The sequence below is a fragment of the Vigna umbellata genome, chromosome 5, assembly GCF_029865625.1.
Source record: "Vigna umbellata cultivar VRB3 chromosome 5, Vumbellata_1.0, whole genome shotgun sequence".
Taxonomy (NCBI): Eukaryota; Viridiplantae; Streptophyta; class Magnoliopsida; order Fabales; family Fabaceae; genus Vigna; species Vigna umbellata.
In genome coordinates, this window is record NC_142169.1 from 44,849,414 (window position 1) to 44,865,350 (window position 15,937).

General features: G+C 30.2%; 1 protein-coding gene and 1 long non-coding RNA gene across 2 annotated transcripts; both read right to left on the reverse strand.

The window, feature by feature from the left end:
- Nucleotides 1-362: 362 nt before the first annotated feature.
- Nucleotides 363-5,437, reverse strand: LOC148198455 (uncharacterized). Its single transcript, XR_015786714.1, has 4 exons — nucleotides 4,565-5,437; nucleotides 2,596-2,662; nucleotides 2,397-2,484; nucleotides 363-678 (listed from the first exon to the last, which is right to left on the reverse strand). It is a non-coding gene; the product is annotated as an uncharacterized LOC148198455 (long non-coding RNA).
- A 1,787-nt stretch (nucleotides 5,438-7,224) lies between these two features.
- LOC148198456 (putative disease resistance protein At4g19050) lies at nucleotides 7,225-14,829 on the reverse strand. Its single transcript, XM_088115811.1, is given in 7 exon segments — nucleotides 7,225-8,061; nucleotides 8,241-8,368; nucleotides 8,447-9,053; nucleotides 9,056-9,550; nucleotides 9,974-10,251; nucleotides 12,792-12,915; nucleotides 14,755-14,829. Coding segments are annotated over 7 exon segments (2,469 nt in total). The 3' UTR covers nucleotides 7,225-7,299.
- Nucleotides 14,830-15,937: the final 1,108 nt, after the last annotated feature.

Below are 15,937 nucleotides of genomic sequence, written 5' to 3' on the forward strand. Positions count from 1 at the left end.
ATGAGAACAATCTGAATAATGAATATAACTTGGAATATCAATCAGTTTATCAATATAATAATTTGAATAAAATCATAATATTACTCAGAGTAATATCAACGGAAAATAATGGTGTTTCCTTGAATGATCTTAGCATTCCTCCATAACAAACAAATAAGGACATAATATAGTGTTGTGTTGTAGAGTAATTTGTGTCCATTGAGTAATTTTTTGAACAATAATTTTCAAATATTAAAAATAATGAATTTATATATGTAAGAATATAGTTTCTTTGCATAAATTATGAAAAGATTTAAGCTTCTAAAATTTCTTTGTTTGGTTTTGTCTATTCATTAAAACTATTAGTTGTAACATCCCAAAAATACAGTATAAACTATATAATAGAATAATTACATTTACCAATAATTCATATCAGTCTTACACTAGAGTAGAGCGAACGCTTATGGCCGAACGACCTTACATAAAAGAGTTACAAAATTTACTGCACAGGATAAGCAAACCTGACCGAACGGTTTACAAAAGTTTATACCGAACGGTCAAATAAAATCAAAAGAGAAGGTAATCAAACGACCACCTTACTATTCTAAACTATTGACCGAACGTCCTATTATTCCGTCTTCACTTCTACCTCTACCAAATTTTCTTCTTCTAGCGCCTCTTCCAGCAGTTCGTCTCCTCCTGCTCACATCCACACGGATGATCATTGCAATGACAAAGACGGACGTACAAAACCAGACAACACAGGAAAACACAGGGTAAGCTTATGTAATTTAATTCATGTATAAACATACATTTTACTCAATCAAACACACAAGATATATTTCGTCATACGTTTCATATAAATCATAATACTAGACTGACTGTCCGGACTGTATGAAATCTGTGTAGCTACAGGCGTTCGTGCACCCGGGTGATGTAGTAACTGGGATACACTCAACAGCTGCCACCCGAGGTTAGTCCTATCTGTCCAAAGTACCCCTAAGGACTAGGACCTCCTGTCGTTCCCACACATGAACTACCCTCCTCTACGTGAAGACGAGTACTCACGGAACATCAGGATGAACCGCCAGCTTAGCATGCCCACAGTCATACTTTACCAATTCAATAATCATCCATGAGTCGTTTCGCCCTGGAACGCTCGTTCAAATCCACAACATTCCATTTATCTCATGTTTTCTTCATCTTTCATTAATAACTATCTCATTTAACCACCCCGTACAAAGATTCAGAAGGATTCCAAATAATGAACGTTCAACCCGAACTCAGAACGGGACCGAACACGTAGAGCGAGACCGAGAGATCTCAAACTCCAGAATAGATTAAGGCCAAGGGGTTGATATCGGGTTGAGAAAGATAACGAGTACAATCATATATCACAAGAACAAATGGAACGAACGTTAATTACAACAATGAGCCAATTAGATGAACTGACTTTTGAGAGCTCCAACTGAACATCAAAAAGATCATGCCAAGTACGAAGACTCTACGATGAAACCAATGGATATGGGCACTTCAAGACATTCAAAACTAATACTTAGAAAGATTCACATGAAGAAACCGAACGCTTATGAATGCTTAGTTTATTTGAGTTTAGTATCAAGAAATCCAAATGTCAGTCAAAGACTGAACATTATAGTGAGCGAACCCTAGAGGGCTTGAACGAACGCTCTTATTATGAAGTTTAGCTTAAGGAGATAGAACGAGTGCCTGGTGTAAGACCAACACTTGTTTGGGACGAACACTTGGTATAAGACCAAATGCTACTAAACTTAAAGAGAAGAGGTTTGATAATTATACTTAGATACTATTGGGATAGTGTTTAAGAAAGTCTACAATATACAATTACATACACACACACACAGATATATATATATATATATATATATATATAGATATATATATATATATATATATATATATCTATATATATATCTATATATATATATATATATCTATATATATATATATATATAGATACTTAAGTTTATAACAGAATACCAAGACACAACTATGCTTGGCCGAACGCTCAAACACGGTATTTCGAAATGCAGACGCTCGTCCTCAACTAGGATTCTTCCCAAATGAAAGAATCCACTTCTAAACAAGTTTACTAGAAATACTGAACGGTCAATGACCGTTCAGTGACGAACATACCCTTTCATAGGGGAAATTTCATACTAGAATTATTTATATTCGAATTCATTTCTTAACATATAGTTTCATAACTTTATACATTCATATCAAAATAAATTTTCATATTTCATACCATCCAAACATAGAAATTTCATATATTTCATGCATCATAACATATCACAATCATTTTTCATATCCAATCAAGTCAACGAACGTTCATACAACACATAATCATACAAATTAAATTAGTAAGCTTCCCTTACCTCTGAGCGTGAACGAACATCCTAGAGGCAGAATTACGGTTCGCCTGACTACAATTCCTTCTACCCTTACGTTCAACAATCCTTCAAACTAAACCAAACAACAGAAAACCCACAATGGCTCAGACAAGACGAAACCATGCAACCAGAACTTGGTGTGCATATACCAGATAACGAACGGTTAACGAGAAGAAAAACTTACCAGTTCAGAACCCGAAACCGTTCGGTTCAATCTGAAGCTCTGGACGTCGGAAGTGCTTCTACGGTGCCTGAATGGTGATCGGAGAAGAGAATGGGTGAGTTTCGGTAGAGAGAAGGGAGAGTTTTTTTAGAGAGAAGAAGGAGAAAATGAAAGATCAGAGTTTTGGAGAAGAAGATGCATGCAGAGAGAGTGTGACGTAGACTTCCAAAAACTCAGTTTTGCTTAAAACGCACGTCCGCTCATCTGCTGACACCTGCATTCCACTATCTGATTTTCGGATCCTCGTTGCTTGACACCTAGCGTCCGTTCAGAGGGATTTTGGGTGCGTTTTTAATGGTTCTGAGTATTGTTAAATCGGTTAATATATAAGTCGGAAAAAACTAACTCTTTATTATTTTAATAAATTATGTTATATTTCTAATCGATTAAAATTGTCAATATTGTGTTTTTTCATATAAATGGATCTAATTTCTTTTTCAATACACAAAATACATTGTTTGTCAGAACATTCATTTCTGGAGAAAGAATCATCCTTAAGCATTATTAGAGAGCAAGAACATTAACTGAGATCAATATCACAGGCATACAAGCATGAGTGGAAGTAGATAAGGAGTGACAATTTAAACAAAATCAAAACAAGATTAAATCATCTTAAAATTCAGAACACTTATCATTCTTTATTTTCCATTCTCCTAGTTCTGATTCCTGTTTCTGGATGAGTTTCCATTAATTGTTTTTCAGAAAAGATATTTGATCTAGATATTTCTAATTTTAGAAAATAATTTGATCGTTGTAGCTTTATTAGATTTGATTCAGTAAGATATAAACGAGAGTGATAATTTGAAAATAATGAATAAATATTTGAAGATAGAAGAGAAGTAGACGAATTCTACTGATTGCCTCATGAGTTATCAAAGCCAATGGTATGATCATTGCCATCAATAGTTTGATGGATTGATCATCTAATCAACTAACTTTGTTCAGCTCCTATAGTGTAATGAGTATAACTGAATCAATGGATGGCTTAATGCAATAGTTTGTGATAGTCTTAAACATGTATAGTCTAATGGTCATAAACCTGTAATGTTTTATCAAAAATCAAATCAAATCACACTATAAATACCCATATGTATAAGAACGAGAATTAGACAAATATATACGCATTCATTTCTATCCTTGATGCTACATATTTGTACACTCATTCGTAGCTTTATTATACAGTGAATGCACTTCTATGTGCTTTATTTTCTGTTTTTAACTCATTTCGTTTTAGTAATAATAAATTGGGTTTGTTGTAAGCATTTGTTTTAATTCTGTATTGTAGCTCATATGCCTTTTGCTCACTGTGGTTTTGGCCTTATCTTTTTTTTTATACAATATGGTTTTTTATTTTAGTTGCATTCAATTCTATATTTCTAAGGCTTCATGGACATATGGTTTTCTGGGAAGCTTTTTTTTTCCTATAATTTTTAGAATTTGAAGTAGATTTGCCAAATATTTATAAAGAAACCATTCGAATTAGATTCTGTGTATATTAGGTTAAACTTTTCAAATTGGATTGATATTCATGTTTACCTCCGATTTTATAGCATTTACATAGCCTAAATGTGCTATAAACATGTACACAAAATTCATTTACTAAATTTTTAGGTTTAACACTAATAAAAAAAACAACATTTAAACTCTCATTTCGGATGAAGAGAAACCGAAACCTATAAAGAGAAACCGAAACCTTTATAAAAGCGGTGACATTTTGGTAGTTATGTCAAATTTATATACCTCGGTTCTTCCAGAAATGGTGTCCAAAGTCTTTTCTGCCTCAACTAAAATCAAAACCGATGTCTAAAGACGTAAAAATTTCCTCCAGAATAGGCATCGGGTGGTTTGTCTAACAGAAGCATATAATGTTTTAGTGTCTCAGGTAGAACCGAGGTAGTATGGTTTAAAATACCCAGGTTAAAAATTTTACCTAACAAAAGTGTTCTTCCTTGCAGTTTTGGAAGTTCCTGGAGCAACCTCTGCAGTTCTTCTTTCCTAGGCGCAACATTCTCCCTTGCCACGAAGCTTTTCTCTCACTGGAGGTCAAAGGTGCTTCCCGCATTGGTGCTTCTCTCGTTCATCTTTCTCGCGTTGGTGCCTCGATTTGACTTGTCGGCGCCGCCGCTGCACCGCTCCTGCCGAACCGCCCTCGTCACACCGCCCCCGCTGCACCGTTCCCGCTGCTCCATCTCCGTTGCTCCGCCCCCGCTGCACCACTTCCCTTGGCCGCGTTGCTCTCGGGTTCATCTTTCTCTTTGCACAGCTTCTTCTTCTTCGAGGTAAGTATTTTGCAAAATCTTCCAACTTTATATATGAGGGTAGCAGAGAGAAGAAATCTTCCAACTTTATTGAAAAATTCTTTATTGTTACCCCTGATGCTATTGTGCTCTGGGATAAGAGAAGAAATAACTTGTGCTAAGTGTTTGACAAATTCGTTATTTAAAGACAAGATGTATTGAAATAAAATAAAATGTTACCAGTGATGCTATATCTGTTAAGAAAATAAAAGAATAAAGGAAAAGGAAAGATCTAGATGAAGAAGAAGTGGAAAGTGGGCCTGGGAAGAGTGGATAGCAGAAATAAAAGAATTAAAGGAAAAGGAAAGATGTAGATGATGAAGAAGTGGAAAGTGGGCCTGGGAAGAGTGATCATAAAAGTTACTATTCTTCATAAAAATGTTTTTATTCAAGGACCACATTTTCAGTGTAATTTAATGATTTTTTTTAAACTTTTTTATATATATTTATTATGAGAGAGAAATATATAATTAAATAGTATTAATTTTACATTTACATTATTTTTTTTAATATTTTTTTCAAACTATAACTTTTAATTTACATTTAAAGTAACATAAATTAATTTTATTACATTAAAATAAAATCACTTAGAGAAAATGCCAACATGATATAAACAAGTGTGATAGAGAAACATAGTAAGTATCGAAACAGAAAAAAAAAAGTGGTGTGAATGGGATTCGTGTTATTATGTTTTTAATAAAAAAAAAGTAATGTTTTAACGATTTTTTTTATATAGAGTTGATTAATAAAGATATCTCAATTCTTAGTTTCACATAATCTTTAATGTTAGAAATCATGAAACTAATTATGTGTTCTTTGTTTTTCTTAGATATTTTATTTTTGTGGTGAGGTTTTATACGCGAACATTCTCGATAGTTGACCAATATTTACGTTCTCATGTTCCTATTCTTAATATTTTCCTTTTAGTATGAACATGTAATTATTTGTTCGTTTCTTGTATGTCCTATATTTTATAGGAATTGCCTCGTTATCTCCCTTCCTCCCTTACCTTACTTTAATTTTGACTCTTCCACTTCTCCACTTCTATCTCTATTTCATTCTTCATCAATATATACAGAGAAATAAAATTTGAGTTCAAGGAATCAAAATTGAACAAGTTGAATTGTGTTATACATTGATCATTCAATGCTTCGAGTATGTTCTATTCTTGCTCCAGGTTTTGAACTTTTGTGACTAAAATGTGTTTCTGATTATAGAAATATAATTAAGAATCGATTGAATATTGATTTGATAATTAAATCTCAACTATATTGAATGACACTTTTATTTGATTTGTAAATCAGTTCAATTGATTAATTAAATTGCTTACTTGTTTAAAATTACATCTGAAACTTCAGAAAATTGATAAGAAGAATTATTTGATTCTTTAATCATTTTTGAATTTCCATCCTTTTTATGTATTTTTCATATTAATTCTGATTCAACTTCTGATACTTTTCTCAACTAGGAAACTCAAATTTTAATTTTTATGGAAATAATACTAAAGATTGAATACTTAGTGTATTTGATTCAAGAACAAAATTGATAATCAATCTCCAGACTAAATTTAAAATATAAATCCATACTTGTATTTATACTCAATCGATCCAAGAAATTTCATCAAAATTAGAATAAATGTGAATAATATCTACTAAATTTTATTATCCTATATATTTGTTATCCTATTTTAGGTTCATGTTATATGATCAAACATTCTTTGTAAGTTAAATCTTTATTATTATTTTTGTTGTCACCATATCATGTTTGGAGCATAACCCGAGTCAAGAAACATAGAAGTTAGAGTACTTTTTTTATTAAGGAATACACCCATTTACATGGGGAACCTTTTCCAAACACATAAAGTATTATGTTCTTTGACATCTTTCATTACCAACCTTTACACAAGATGTGCTCCTATTCCTTAAACTAATTGGAACAAATTTTCCAAATATATGTTCCATGACTCAACCACGAAAGAGGATGGCATAACTCATTTCATTTCAGAGTACTTGAGTTTATTGATAATGCCATTTTCGTGGTGCTCATGAAGGTGAATCGAAAAATTCCACAAATGGAATTCTCCTAGAAAAATAAAGAGAAAACATAAATTGAAAATATTTGTTACTAGAAAAGTATTATAAATAATAAACAAATAGTTAAATAACAGGTTTGAAAGTCCCTAAAAGGATTTTACTAATCAAATTAACCACATAATGATATAATAATCCATGTTAAAAATGATATAACAAAAACCAATTAAGATATGCAAATAACATCAAAAGGAAATTGTTGTCTTGTATATATAATATGTATATATCAACATGTTCACACGATAGTATTATACATTTCAAAGCTTTGCATATCACATTTAGATACTTGGATTGTTGCTGATATGTGATAAGGTCTTGTTTAAATTTCCTAGCCAGAGTTTCCTGACAAATGTTACATGTATTGATCTTAGCAATGGGGTGATGACTCTACCTTCTGAAAATGTTTTCATGCTTGGAATATTGCTTGCCTGTACAATTTGTATGTTAGGTAAATGAATTGTTCCATTTTGTTGATAGAAACTGAGAAACTTCGGAAGATTCTTGAGTACAAGACATTCCATTTTTGGAAAACTGATTGTCATGTCTTCTCGATTATCAATAGATATTACCTCCTCTACTTTGTCACAGTTGCACAATTTCAATGATTTGAGATTTTGAAGATTTTTTGTAGAAGAAATTGAAAATAGACTTTGGAGGGCTCCACAATGAACAAAGTGAAGTGACATTAAGTTTGGAAAAAATGAAACTTGAGGCTCCTTGTTCCAAACACATGTGAAACTTCTTAGGTTACTCAATGCCAGTTCCTGTAACTGAGGAAGAAGTTCTTGGATATTATCATTTGGCTTGTCATCTTCAAGGTTAAATATCTCAGTCAATACCTCACATTGTTCCAAAGTTAATTTTTTCAACTTGTTAAATCTTATGATCATGTTAGAAGAGATGACATTCAATAATTTGTTGTTGTTACTCAAAGTTAGATATTCCATTTCACAAAATGATTTGGTAGGATAATTGTTGTGCCAAAGTTTCTCAACATCTTGATTTTTCATATACAACATCTTTAATGTTTCCAGTGATAACTGCGAGGAAGTAATGAAGAAACAATAAGTTTCAATGGTAGGAACAAAAATTAATAACACTTCCTATATATGTATAGAAAAACATTTATATATATTGTCATTTTTATGCATACATAGATGATCATGACTATCATTTACAGTTTTAAATCGAAACTTGCTGAATTTTGGAAGAAACTTACTGAATCTGGGAAGAAAATGTTTGAAGTGACGAATTTTGCAGGATCTTTTTGCTCCTTAGACTCTTCAACAAAAGTGGTCAAATTGGGACAATTTGTTATTTTCAATTCTTCTAAGGAAGGAAATTGAGATGTAAAAGGAAAAATAGTATGTAAGTTTGTTAAGTTTTTAAGACAGACAAACTTTAACTCAGGAAAGGTGTGTTTTCCTCTTGTTCCTTTATATATATCATCAGCGATCGTAATTTTCTCCAAGGCTTCACAATTTGAAATGTCTATACTTATCAGCATTAGAGACCCTGGAAGCCATTTAAGTGAGTTACATTGCTTCACTTGTAAGCTTTGCAAGTTTTCATAGAACCCAACAAACTCTTTACTGATGACATGAGTTAGTTTAGGTAGATCAATCAAAATCAATTCATCCAGATGTTGTAGGAGATTTGTATAATAAAATATTTCACCATGAATGTTGAATACCATTTTCAATTTGTTGCAATGGCTTACAATGAGTTTCTTAAGATTCTTCAACTCTTGCAAGGCCCAAGATGATGAGACTACACATACCAACTTGTGGCAGTTATCTAACTTGAGTTCATTCAACTCAGAAAATGACCCGACATTAGTTATTTGTGGCACATGTATAGTTGCAAACCCAGTTGTAAATTCTTCTAGTTGAGGACATTTTTCTATTATCAAGGATCTTAGTTGAGGAAATTCTAAAGGAAACAAGTAAAAGTGAATCAATCTTGAGAGAGACATGAACTCCACCTTATTTAATGCTGGGAACTTAATTGTTCCAATGATATAATTGTTCCAATGATACCATTGTCAATAACTTCCTGTAACATTTCACATGCCTCTAACTTTAGTTCATTTAGTTGACTGAGCTTCTCAGCTACAGAAGGAGTGAATAACTTTTGTAGAGAGGAACAATCTATTATGTGTAACATTTGCAAATTTTCAAAACCAATAATTCCTATTGGATTCTTGTTCCATATGCATTTCAAGTCATGTAGTTCTATCAATATCAATCTCTTTATTTGTGTAAAATATTTTCCATGTCCATCATTGTCAGGGGTAAATTCGTTGAGATCAAACAAATGTCCCAAAGTTTCGCATTTCTCAATGCTGATATCTTCAAGCTTATTTGCTCTCTTCATCAATAAAGACAACAATTTGTTTAGCCTTTCATCACAACATTTTATCGAAAGTTGTTGCAGGTTCCTAAAATGTGAAGGTCGAATCTCATCAATTGTCTTTTTTAATTCCTTCTTGTCGTCAATAAAGTACTTTTCCATCCTTGAGAATTGATCCTGTAAGATTTTTCATTCTATTTTTGTAATTTTTACTTACTTTTAATATCATTCATATAGTTTCACACATTCTCATATATATATATATATATAATAATTATTATTTAATCTAATTATTTTTATCATTTCACTATTAATAACTTGGTTTTTAGTTTGTCATTATAACTTTTAAAACAAGTAAATTTAGGTTTTATATATTCCAATTTTCTTTCACACATCCAAAAAAATTGACTTTTTATTTTTATGTTTAACTATGTGAAAGTTTACTGGTTTTCGTCATAAAATATTTCTAAAATTTGGCAAGAGAAAGCTAGAGACAAATTAATAAAATTTGAACTATTTTCCAGACTATTAAGACACGATTTGAAGAAGGAAAAATTCTGCATAAAATATAATGAATTAGAATTTTGAAAGAGAACTAACCGATAATTCAAAAAGGTGGAGAATTTTGGTATCAATGTCATCTTGTTCTTGCCTTTCTAAGACTAATCTCTTTAATTGTGATTCTTTTATTGTTCCCAATCCAAATTTCTTCAAGTTAGGACAGTGGTTCACAATCACGTCCTTCAAGAATGGCCATTCAACAATATCTCCACATGAAAAACCCCTTAAGTTAGGTAATTCCTCAAAATTTAATTTCCTTACTTCAGAAAGTTCAATAGGAATTGTAGCTTCTTTGGCATCTCCAAGTTCTCCTGATGCTAAAATAAGTTAAAACTAAAGGTAGGAAAATGAAGATATAAAATACAAAATTATATTTAAAATAAAAGAAAGTAAACAATTCAAACACTATTTTATAATTGTTATAATATCAGCACCAATGTCATAACAGATACATTTATTTATTCAATATTAGATTTCACAAATAATATTAATAAAACATATTTTCTTGTATATCCTACATCAACTGATGCTATGATCAGATTTTAATATATAAATTTGATGCAAGTATCACTAAAAGAATGTTGAAGATTAACATCAAATCAAATTAAAGTGTCCATAGAAACTCACTAAATTAGAGTCTATGGAACCATTCTAAATCCACACTATAATTAATATAGAAAATTTTTCAACATTTTAAAATTTAGTATCGATGAAATCGACTCTAAGTGATTCAAACATGAAAAAACAAAAAATAAAAATCATTAAAAATTAATGAAAAATGAACGGATTAATATTTTAATATTAATATTTTATTTTCGAGACAATTGTAAATAAAAATAAATCCAATTCAAAAATTAGTTGTGTAAACTTAACGGACCCTAAAAAAACTAATATTTTAATATGCTTTTATAGATTTGTTTTTAGTATCATCCTAAAAAGGTTATTATCAATGAAAGTATCTTATGTGTGTATAAACTTATGTTCATCTCTTATTTTATTTTATCTGATGTGAGACTTTGTTTGTATCTTAACGTAGACAACCTTAGTCATTATGTTAGATGACTAAGGTGTTAGACAACTAAGATGTTAGATGACTAAGGTGTTAGACAACTAAGATGTTAGATGTCTAAGGTGTTAGACAACTAAGATGTTAGATGACTAAGGTGTTAGATGACTAAAGTATTAGACGATTAAGGCATTAAATAACTAAGGGTTAGACCACCTAAGGCAGATTAAATTATTAAATAAACCCAAGGTAACGCTAATTATTAGATAACTCAAATATGTTTATAAAGAGCTTTAATGGTCTGAAACATGTTTTGATATCTCATTGTTCATTTGAATTCATACTTTGATCGAATTATTTTAAGTAGAGATTAAATGTTATGAATTGTATCATTTAAGAAAATTATTTTATGATCATTACATGCTAAAAGAAAAAGGTTTTCAAAATTAAAAGGTTAAACAATATAAGCATTATGGAAATAATCTAATGATTCAAATGCAGAATGAAATTGTACAAAATTTCTTTAACAAGACAAATTGTAAAGGTTGAGAGAGCAAAATTCAAATTAATTTCGAGCTCAATTACAAAAAGGAAAGCTATGGAAGACCCATGAAAAATATTTACCTTAATAGTAACAATTTTATTACTAGTAATAATAAATTTCTTTGTGAATGGAAAATATAATAAGTTTATAATAAGTCTAGCCCTTTGGAAACAATTAGCTTAAATAGATTACAACTACCTTGTATATGCAAATGACCGTATTCTAATTTAAGTGTATACGATTTTAGGCATTTTTTTTTTTCGCTTCTCATTTTATATTTTAAAATTTGTTTCACAAAATAATTTTACCTTAATTATTAATTAATTTATCATTTAAAGTCTATTGAAGTTTCAAAATTATTTTCAAAATAAGTGCTTTAAAACTTTTAAAAAAATTGAAAAGGATTTATTTTTCACTTATCAATGAACATCAAAATTTGTGTTTCGTCTATAAATTAAATATACACGTATTCCTTAAATATGTACATATTGTGTTATATAAAAGTCATATAAAACGTAAAGTATCATATCCAACAAACTGCACGAGAAAACGAAAAATATATTTAATCCATTTAAAAAAATAAAGAATTAAATATATTTTTCATCACTAGACTAATTTTTAAATTTGTATTTCATTCATAAATTAAATATATGTCTATTTGATCACTATATACAATATTCTCTTCATCATGAAATTTTATAATAAACTATAATATAATATTTATCGTTATTGCTATGATATTTTACATAATGTTTTATAAGTGTCAGAATGAAATAGGTGTATTTAGGTTCAGGAAAAAAATGCAATTTTAAAAAATAATACGAAGGCAACAAATATATTGAACCTAGAAATAAATTACTAAAACTTTAATTTACCGAATTACACATATTTTTCTAAATACTTCTTCCGTTCCAAAAGTATAGTTATTCTATAAATTTGAGATAACATTTATAATACTTTTTAAGTTATACTCTTTATTTATATGAGCGAATTTGTAAGTTTGTTTTATCACCTAAAAAGTTAGTTTAGTTTCATGAGTAATGTTTGATAACTAAGAATTTTATAAGTTGAAGTGTGATTTTCTAACAGCTTTTACTAACATTAAAATTATCTATCATATATTTATATTATTTATTTTAGTAATTGAATATTGGTCTTTAAGAAATTAATAATGATTACTTGAATTATTCGTCTTGAATGTTTTTATGTTTGAGGAGGTTTTGAAGGAATAAGTAAAATTTTAGAGCTAAAAGGTGCATGAATAAATTGTAAAAGCAGAGATATAAAGGAGGCTAAGGAATTCTCACTCCGAATGTCTTCCCTGATAAGGAAAGGTAGGGGATGAACACGTGGGAGAGGATCAGGTGTGCGAGGAACAGGTGCGAGAAGAAACCATGGCCGTGGTTGCATTTTGAGGGAATTTGGATGATGCTGAAAGTAACACCAAAACCATATATATCAAATCATTTCCACATGAAAAGAAACTACCACTTTTTTAGGCATGAATTCAGTATATGAAACTTTTCCACATATTCTTTAAATGTTTGATTGCAATGGTTATCATGAAAACTCAGTTCTCAAATTCAATAACTGACAACATAGACAGAGACAAATGAACTCTCACCAATTCAAGTCTCTCTCCAACAGCTTCAGCTTCTTCTGCCTGTCTTCTGGAGGAGATGCCATAAATACCCAATATATATATATATATATAACATAATCAATGTTATAGTTTCTACTTTGATGCTCTACTTCAAATGGAAGAAACGGAATGCTTTTTAACAATTAAAAAGAGATTCAAAGTTGTAGTTTCTTTTCAGAAGACAGCATTATAGGAAATATATTGTTTCGTTTTCTTTTAACTATTATTCATAAATTTAGTTATGGTATGATAAAAAAGTAAATTTAAGTTTAATTCATTAATCAGATTTGTTAAATGAGAAATGTTTTTACTTATATAATTTAAATTAGTTTTAACTTTGAATTGGTTTTATCTTTTTAGTCGATATGTATATTTGGTTTGGTGTGTGGGACTACATATTTATTTATAAAGAGATTTATTTCTCTAGTAGGTATGGATCTTTACTATCTTTCATATCAAAACATGTATATCTTAATTATCTTAGATTTAGGAGTATATATATTTATGAATAGTATGATAGGACACAATAATAAATAACATAATAGATGTAACAAACTTTGTTAAAATAAGAAATGAATTTAATTTTAATTTATCCTTATAAAACCCGTGTATAAAATGAGGATGGTCCTCATTTATGTATATAGAATTGTCCTCGTTTATATTGAATTGATTTTATTTCCTGTTACAGTAAAATATCTCACAAAAACATTTTACATGGAGAAAAAGAAGATCTCATAGTAGCTTCAACAAATATTGCGACAATATATGCATGATAAACTCTTTTAAAAAGCAAATTTAACTTAATATTAAGATAAGATATGCACATATATATATATATATATATATATATATATATTATAATTTAGTTATATGTCTTTTTCAATCCATTTGTGTAACCAAGTTATAAAATTGACTTTCTTGAAAAAAAACATGAAAAATTTAATCTGAATTCCAGATTTATCTTTTTTTCTTAGCTCCATTTGCTTCGACAAAGGGTATATCATGCAACAACAGAACAGTTACTATGAATGAAAAATGCTTGGTTTGCTTACATGGAAAAGGGATACGATGATGACCCTTGTGTTGTCTCAAGCAAAGCACACGATACATTTCTTGATCCAAATTTACATTATAAAAAGTCTAACTTTTCTTACGTGTTGATTGCTTCATTTTTAAGTCTACTCTAGCATATCACGTGTATTACATTGATTCTAAACTTCATATATACTTAATATATAATATATAATGTTTCGGTTCATTGAAGTTAAATCTTCTTATATAAATAATCTCTAAAAGCTTATGTCACAATTTAATTTTTAATTCTTTTCATCGTTTGCTTCGATCGGATGTTATCTGTAGAAAATATTGTGATTGTTTGTCCAAATATGTTAGCTATAAATGCGTAATAAAAGTAACTAACTACTTTAATATTAAACTTGTATTTATAAACTTTTGGAATGAGCTTTTGATTAGTATCAGTCCAATTATGGCACATACACTAATGACTTGACTTAGGATTAGCATAATTATTCTTATTCGTTGATCTTGTCCATGGTTCGACCAATCAGTTCACTAATCGTTTCGTTGTTGGATTAAGGGCTCTGTTGACCGCTCGGTTCATGACTGACCGAGCGGTCATACGATACACGGGCCCCCCAAGCCCGAGCATCTCTTTCATCAAGAGGGGCATAGGGGTTTGTCATGGACAGATAAACAATCAGTGATTTTGTAATGAGGTGTGTTATGTTGTGTTGCTCGTTTAAGGACAATTAATTATGTTGGTAGTTATCGTGGTGGTTACAAGGAAAAGTAACCGGTGTGAGTGAGACACGTGGATCCTCAAAATTCATGCATTTGCTTGAAACGAAAGGTCACACATTGTCGATTGTCAAATCAAGTTGAGTTCAACGGTTGAGATTTACCTGTGAAAATTATTCTTTTGGCTATAAATAGGGAGTGAGGTCGTAGTCATTTTCACACTTACACTTTTCCTGCTTTTTACTACCGAACATTTCATCTCTTTCTCTACTCCAAGGTAATAATGTTGACCATGGTGCTTTGTTTGTCTGACGTCAGGAGGGAAGGCCGGGGGTATGCTGATAATGCGTCAGAGTCGTCATCATTGACCAAAGGTTTGAGATATATTGGCCATCAGGAACGATCTAATCTATTATACTTAAAACAACTAATAAATAGAACGTTAAAATCTATAAAATCATAACTTATACAGTATAGTGGTAAATTTAAGACTGTAATTTAATTATTGAAATTTATAAATTAGATTGTCCCCTAATTTTCACTTCAACTTTTAGCTTTCCTCTTGTGAATTTTTTCTTGAAGTTATTTTTTCTCTTTTTTTCCTTTTGTGTTAACATCACACACTTTGTGCATTTACTTTAAAGATGTTCAGAAGTAATTTTATGTAAAGTTAGAAATAATAGAAATAATACTTATAATTAGTGATTAATTGATTAAACGTTTTTTGAAATATAATAAATGTAACTCATGTTTGAAATGAATCCATATAAATCAATGTTTTAACCATCATACAAACACTTACAAAATTAATTATGAACATATTTAGAAAAACTATCAATTGACACTTATGCAACTAAGGGATATTGCCTCGGTTGTTTTGGGTTTATAACAGCAGTTCTGCAATCGAGGTATATTCAGCCAAGGTAAAAAGTTATGAATTTTAGTCTCGGTTCAAAAAACCCGAAGCAGTAACGTGATTACAAAAATAAAACATTGGGTCTATTGCCTCAGTTCTAATTTGAACCGAGGTTGTAGACCCTTAAAATTAACTAA